Source organism: Anarrhichthys ocellatus, unplaced genomic scaffold, assembly GCF_004355925.1.
Source record: "Anarrhichthys ocellatus isolate YVR2014 unplaced genomic scaffold, GSC_Weel_1.0 scaffold73, whole genome shotgun sequence".
Lineage (NCBI taxonomy): Eukaryota > Metazoa > Chordata > Actinopteri > Perciformes > Anarhichadidae > Anarrhichthys > Anarrhichthys ocellatus.
This window is the reverse complement of record NW_022280103.1, coordinates 17,674-25,203: the sequence shown is the minus strand read 5'-3', so window position 1 is coordinate 25,203 and position 7,530 is coordinate 17,674. Positions and strand designations below refer to the sequence as shown.

The window sequence follows — 7,530 nt, the reverse complement described above, 5'->3', positions numbered from 1 at the left end:
CACACACACACACACACACACACACACACACACACACACACACACACGGGTTACCCGTTAATGACACAGAAACACGCTTCAAAACATCAGAACTCAGTGTTTCACACACAGACTGTACTTGACCACAATAATATTATTAAATATGTTTGGAGGTATACATCACTAAAACACATCCCTGCAGCTCAGGATGTCGCTGTGAAGGAAGGGGACCGCAGGGGAAGCCCTGCGGTCATGATGATTGGCTGACTTTCACTTATTTTTTTTGCAAATTTATCCTGATGTTAGTGGTATATAAATGAGCTATTGTTAGGTATATTATTGCGTTGTAAATGATTAAGAGGACACGGTTTTATTGTTAAATGCAGAATACAGAAGGGCAATGAGCAGTGTTTTGTTTTGTTCAGCTGAGACGCACTGGTTGCGTCTGGTTGCTATGATACCGAATATCCGCCAAAGTAAGTCAGCCGTGGCTCTGGACGAAGAGGAGAGGAGAGAAGAGAAGGCTGAAGCAGGTAGGGAGAGAAGGCTGGCCTGTCTACGTGTATTCATTTGACTTGTCCATAGGAATGTATAGCGGGTTTGGGGTTATTACGACGGCCGTACTGCAGCATTACTCCACACAATACTTCAAACTCATTGGCTGTCGGAAAAAACATTATCTCCATTCTGCAGATGTAGATTTTGATGAGCGATAGTGGTCAGAGTCACTGAGAAACATAAAATAAACCCTACCGCATCTACCACTTTCTGAAATATTTACATTGCATTTTGCCAAAATGTGCAGCGGTATCATGAAATGCATGTTGTGGTGCTCCCGTAGATTGTATAAGAAGTGGACGATGTCATCGTAAAGTCACCCATTGGTTTGTGAACTAACGTTTTGAAGTCTCGAGTTCGGTGATTTCGCCGTCGCCATCTTGGATTACGGCCGTCGCCATGTTGTTGTTATTCTTTGCAACCAATAAACAGAAGTGACCATATTCGGAATGCGGAGGAGTGACGTGCTGTATTGAAGAAGACTTGAAACTAGAGACTGAGACCATAAACTCATGTTTACAATGTTCACTGAGGTAATAAATCAAGAGAGAAGTAGAGTCATTTTCTCATAGACTTCTATACAACCAGAGGAGTCGCCCCCTGGTGCTCAGTAGAGAGAATGTTAGAGGTTTTAAGACACTTGCGCATTGGCTTCACTCGGCAGAGCCGGAGGTTGCTGCCTGGGTGCTACTCATTTAAGAAGGTGACGTGGTCCACATTGGATGCACGTCCAGGTGAGTGTTGAACAACCACTCACCTGGACAGGCAGTCTTGGCTGTCAGCAGTGTTGTTCAGTTTGTGGTGAACCACCGCGCCTACTGCCAGGGGCCCTGCGTCGCCGCACAGGAATGTCACTTTACGGCCGTTCAGGATCCTCATGGTCCGCTTCACGTAGTCCAGTGCCCTCTGCAGGTCGGTGGCCTCTTGGGACACCCGGTGCAGCTGGAGGTACAGCAAGGCAATGCCTGTGGTGAAGATAGTACGCCGGGGATCAGTAAACCTGACACAAGGAACAGGCGCACAGTTTTATAGTGCTGGCAACAGACCTGTCCATCCGGTGTAGGTTGAGAAGTCATGGGGGTCGGCGGTCCTCAGGCCCTCCTCCATCTGCTGGAGGAGATCTTTGATCTTATTCTGGACCTTCTTCTGGAATGATGCGCTCACCTGAGGAGGAGAGAGAAAGCACAATTATGAACTCTAGCCACCTCGACAGAAACAAGCAAAAAACTCATCAACGCCAACATGGATAGTCCTTCCACTGTTCCAACAATCACCAACTCTGGTTGTGTCGAAATAAACTCCTTAATTCAAAGAGTTGGATGTGAAAAGAAACAGCCATCATATGCACTCCTCAAAGCTACCAGACTCCATGGGCAAGAAGAGTCATTCTATCTCGCTTTTAATTGTGAAAAACACTTCAACAGAAACAAAATAAAACTAATCAAAACCGTCTCCGATAGTCTTTTCACTGTTCGAACAATCACCAACTGTAGTTTGACAGTTTGAAAGAGAGACTGAAGGCCTAAACACACTGAAAGCATCTAACGAGCGAAGAAAACCTTTTGTTTTAAACAGAAGAACAAGCACCAAAAGCGTTGTATCAAGGGACAAGTAAGGACCCAGCAACCAAAGCTGCAGGTGCAGTATGCTAGGGGTTAATGCCCAGAGGACATTATTTTATTAAAGAAATAAATTAAAATATAATAATAAAAAAATAATTTTTATGATATTTCAGTTAACCAGCACATAGTAGCCTAAAGGAAAGTACACAATGTATAACTTGTTAACACCTTTTGCTAGTTTTTTTGCGAGCTGGCTGTAACAATGTGGGACGTAGCTTAATTGAGCACGCTAACTGAGGAGATTTGATTCCATTCATCTACCTCCATTTATTCTTCATTGCAAAATATTTCTTTTATAAATGAGTTGGTCACTTTAAACCCTAAGTTTGCACACAGCCCACATTGTTGGTTCTAATCTTCTCAGTACTTTTCTCCATTCGTTAACTTGCTAGCGAGCTAATTCACCACATGGCACACACCACATTTGTATTTGACAAAATGATGGATTTATTTGGCAATATAATTGATTTTTGTCTTCAAAGAACGTTCTGTTTATGAACAAAGGGCTTACTCTTGTTAATCAATTGACTAATATATATTTTTCATTTCTAAAAAAGGTTTATGATTATGTCTGCTTATGATTTGGTAAAAGCGACTCGTAAACATCAATACTTTTAATAATGCACCAGGTTAGAGGGTTCCTTGTACAATTTGACCCATTAGATCTCAGAGAATCTATTTTATATCAAAGCAATAACGGTATTGTAACTGAAATATCCTTAATCCATTCACTATTTAATTGAATCTGCAAACAAATGGAATCGGGACCCTGTGACTCAGTGTTAGCCCTAGTTACCAATAACACTAACAATGGCAACTAGTTGTCCACGTATGCCAGCATGCATCTAAATAGAATTCAGATATCATTTATTTCATCATAGAGCATGAGCTTTTCTTACGGTGACATGCCCAAACGTCTGCTGGGAAATAGGCCGATGTGGAGCAGCTGGAGCCGTACAGATTCCCAAGCAGAGGTGCCAGATGCCACCCGCACAGATTACACCTCTGCCCTCCACAGCTGGCACCACGCGGTTACTAATGGCTTGATCTGGTGAGCGACAGAGACTGTTTTCATCTAAATCGGTTGAGTGAACCTGAGAGCAGCAGGTCCACATTTGCCTTGCAAATTCCAGAGGTCATAAAACGCCTGAAAGTGTGTTCTGTCGGTCGTGTTCTGTCAGTGAGGGAAAGCCTAATCACTTCTCAGATATCACCCAGGAGGTTATGACCCAGACTCTCCATCATCAGGATTCATCTCAGGAAACACACGATGTTAATTGGGTTATTTTCCACAAGGCTCAAGGCTCTAATTACCCTTTACAGATTTAACCGGATAGGTCAGACCATGCTTCAAAGGGTGGTTTAGTCGTGGATATTGAGTTAATTCATTCTCTACAAGCTCCATTCACATTCAGCCTACACTGTGAAGTGTAGAAGAGGATCTGGGGAGGATCGGGATTTCAGCCAGAGTCTCTCACGAGCCACCTCTTCAATCAAACACCGATTGGGAGTCCGGCAGTGCACAAAGAACGCAGGAGCTCTTTGTTGGACTCCAGGCCCATTTTTCTCCTATCCACTGGCCTGATAAATTAACAGGGACCACCTAGAGAACAGGTATCTCAGCTCTGGCCAATCTCTGCTGCTGCTAGTTCAAGCCAGTCGTGTGCACAAGCTAGTACCAGACTGCATCTTCAGCCATCATTTTACTCCCCACACAATGGGATACACGGTTGGGTACACTAACAGAGCCCTGCACCAGCAGTTATTGTCATTGTCAAGTGTTAGATGGCTGACCGTTACGGGTAGGGATTTTATTTTGGGTGGTCCCTGCTGTTAGCTTTATTAATCACTAACCAGTGGTTCTCAGATCTAGAAGCAGTATGGTCGCTAGGACTTTAGTTTACTTTATACATTACCTATAGTATAGTGTTGTTAGCTAGCTGCTGTGTGAGCCCGATAGCTGAGCAAAAGCAGCATTGAACGACGTGCAGATGAATACAGCTTTAAAAATGTCAACTTTATACAATTTTATAACACTTTATACAAGTGGACGTTACCCAGCATCCCCCACTCATTCTCTCTCTACACACAAACACACATGCGTGCGAGTGATGCGCCTAGTCGGGTCCCAAAAATTAACATTTCTGGTTAATAGTGAATAGGTTTCGGGTGCGTGACATAATAAGTCATTAATGAGGAAAAACAATAGCTCACAAGATTTCTCAAAAACAATCACTGCGGGTTCTGGAGTGAAACTCGTGTATATTTGCGATGTGTCACCAGAAGGCTGCGCTAGCAGAGTAGAGCTCTCCATCCGCTCCCAGCCGGCGACCTCTCGCCGCCACAAGTTAAAGGATCTTGGATGGCGTCGTTCTCTCGGACAGATAAAAACTATTTAAAAGTCTCCAGCAATAATCGGGCAACTGTTAAACTAAGCTAAACTCCATTGCGACCGGTCCTGGCTGGACTTGAACCGGCCACCCTCCCAACGGACTGAGCTACTGCCACACAAAACCAAAAACACAAGAGAGATAGGCTTCGTTATAAACATATTGCTATGCTCCAGGAAACATCGCCATCAACAGTCCACTCTAGTTTGCCTTCTGCTCCAGATCAGCTGCTTGTCAGTCAGTTTTCACGTTCAGTGCAGTACAAACAGAACAAACAGTCCTAAAGGCTAAAACCCAGAGAGCCTGACCAGAGTGTGCCCTCTGTCCTCAAACAGGAGGATTATGACGGAGTCGTTCTGTTCTCACTGCTGCAATCATCCACAGAACAACGCAGAGGCAGAGTGACAGACGGGATTGTTTCACATGAATAAATGTTACTGTTTAGCATAACAATGGTACGTTCAGAAAAGCCGAGAAGAACGAGAAGGGTGCGACTAAAAATCACACAAAGCTCCGCCTGCAGCTCCTACATGACACAGTACTATACACACGTAATAAAACACAATTCCTTGTTAGTACTATTGGGGTATATTTTTACACAGTACTAATGTTGGTTGGACCCAAAAAAAACACTGGTAGTGTTGTTCTTCTGAGAGCCTTGTTAGTAGATACCTCCAACAAAAAAGCTTTCCTGGATCCCTTTACATTGGCTCGCCGGCACCTGAAGTGACACGCCCCCACAACACGCCCCCACGCTCTCCATCAAAACAACTCGTGTTGCTGTTTGAGCAATTATGTGTCTGGACAACAAACGCTAAAAATCGAAAGTTCTCTCTCATAAAGGCACATATGGGACCTCATCGTGTTCCACTGATATTCATTTTCATTTTTCACAAACTACAGCCTCTAGACCAGGGATTCCCAAAGTGCACCCCTGGGGGTGCGCGAGCTGCCTCTAGGGGGTGCACGAGAGGAAAAATGTAATGGTGGTCTAATGGTGCAGTCCTGTCTCCTAAAAAGTATGTTCCCCCAAATCTAAAATGCATTCTCAATTACGTTTGACCATAAACGTATTATCTCCCTGATTACGTTTGTGTTTGACGTATTACAAATACGTTTCTCATCAACATATCTTTGCCATACTCTTCATTATTTTTCTGTGATCTGCCTCGCCTCTACCCCCGCCACCCACAAGTTGTTGCCCCGCGGCCTGTTCCGAGGGCTGACGGACCTGACGATGGGGTGCCTCACGGCGGGGGCGGCTAGAGACCCGGGGTGTTATAGAGGTATATTTTATTTATTTGTATCCATCTAACCCTAACCTTAACTTCCACTAGGAAGCCAAGTCCCCACCCAAACCTAACCCTAAAGAGAGTCACGGTTACTCCCGCATTTTACACGCGGGCCTTTGTGGAGGTAGTGTAGCCGCGTAATGTTCCTCGTTGATCGGCCTGGATGAGCGCATTTCTGCTGGAGACAGGCGGTGTGTTGTGGTAGTATTCTGACCGCGTAATAGGGAGAAGGAGAGGCGGTGGTGGAGAGGGAAAAAATGTTAAAGTGTTAAAACGTTGATTAGAAATGTATTTGTAATACGTCAAACACAAACGTAATCAGGGAGAAAATACGTTTTTGGTCAAACGTAATTGAGAAGGCATTTTAGTTTTGGGGGAACGTAATTTTTAGGAGACAGTGCAGTGAGGTTCTGGTTATCAGCTGTCTGAAGCCCTGTTATTTATGTCGCCACCTGAACACCAAGCATGCCAGTGCAAGTCAAAAGCCCCTTACATTTTTTATATCGAAATTGGAGGAGTTACAAAACAGCCCAAAACAACTGCAATCTCATTCATGTGTTGGGTCTATAAAACACGCACTGCGGGCTTCATATCTGGTCACAGAATAGCAAGAAAGGGGCTACCTCACACAATCGCCGAAGACGTGTGCTCGCCAGCTGCCAAAGAGATGGTGGAACGTATGATTGGAGAGAGAGAAGCAAACAAGTTGGACATGATCCCGGTGTCCAACAACACTGTGGCGCGCCGCATCGATGCTTTGTCCGAAGACATCCGGGCTACATTAGTCGGTCGCGTGAAGAAGAGTGAGTTCTACTCTCTGCAAGTAGACGAGCCTACAGATGTGGCCAATCTGGCCAATCTTCTGGTGTACGTCCGTTACCTTTTCGAAGGCACGGTGCAGGAAGATTTTTGTCTTTTTTGTGTTTTTTATCTGGTAAACAAACGCCACGCGCGAGCAAACTGTTCTCTCATTGGTCCGATTTTTATGCGGCTATAAATGGGCTCTGTTGCTTTTTTTATGGTGTAGGGGATTGGGGGTGCGTGAGTGAACCCGGTCGGGATGTAGAAGGGGGTGCGTGGCCTAAAACGTTTGGGAACCGCTGCTCTAGACAAATAGACCAAGTCCAGATCAAAAATACTACACTACACTCAATAAAGTCATATTTAAATATGCAATAAATTATCCCAGAAAAGCCAACAACACTTTAAATCACAGTTTCACATTCGTAAAAAGATGTTTTCTGTTTGTGAAAATGCAAACAAATGAATTAAGATTTCACTGCATACTTCACATCCAGTATACTTAAGACAGGTCAAATACATTTGATCAACAATGTCCTCAATGATACAATAGTGTGTGTATATATACATATATATACACACACATATATATACATATATATACACACACATATATATATATTATATATACACACACATATATATATATTATATATATACACATATATATATATTATATATATACACATATATATATACACATATACACATATATATATATACACATATACATATATATATATATACACATATACATATATATATATACACATATACATATATATATATACACATATACATATATATATATACACATATACATATATATATATATATACATATACATACACATATACATATACACATATACATACACATATACATATA

General features: G+C 43.0%; 1 protein-coding gene across 1 annotated transcript in view; it reads right to left on the bottom strand.

The window, feature by feature from the left end:
* Positions 1-7,530, bottom strand: part of lancl2 (LanC lantibiotic synthetase component C-like 2 (bacterial)) — a 27,258-nt gene that overhangs the window by 12,523 nt on the left and 7,205 nt on the right. The window contains exons 3-4 of the mRNA XM_031873671.1: positions 1,584-1,701; positions 1,295-1,502 (exon numbers count right to left, since the gene is read on the bottom strand). Coding sequence (XP_031729531.1) covers positions 1,295-1,502; positions 1,584-1,701 — 326 coding nt within the window. The remainder of the gene's footprint in view (positions 1-1,294; positions 1,503-1,583; positions 1,702-7,530) is intronic.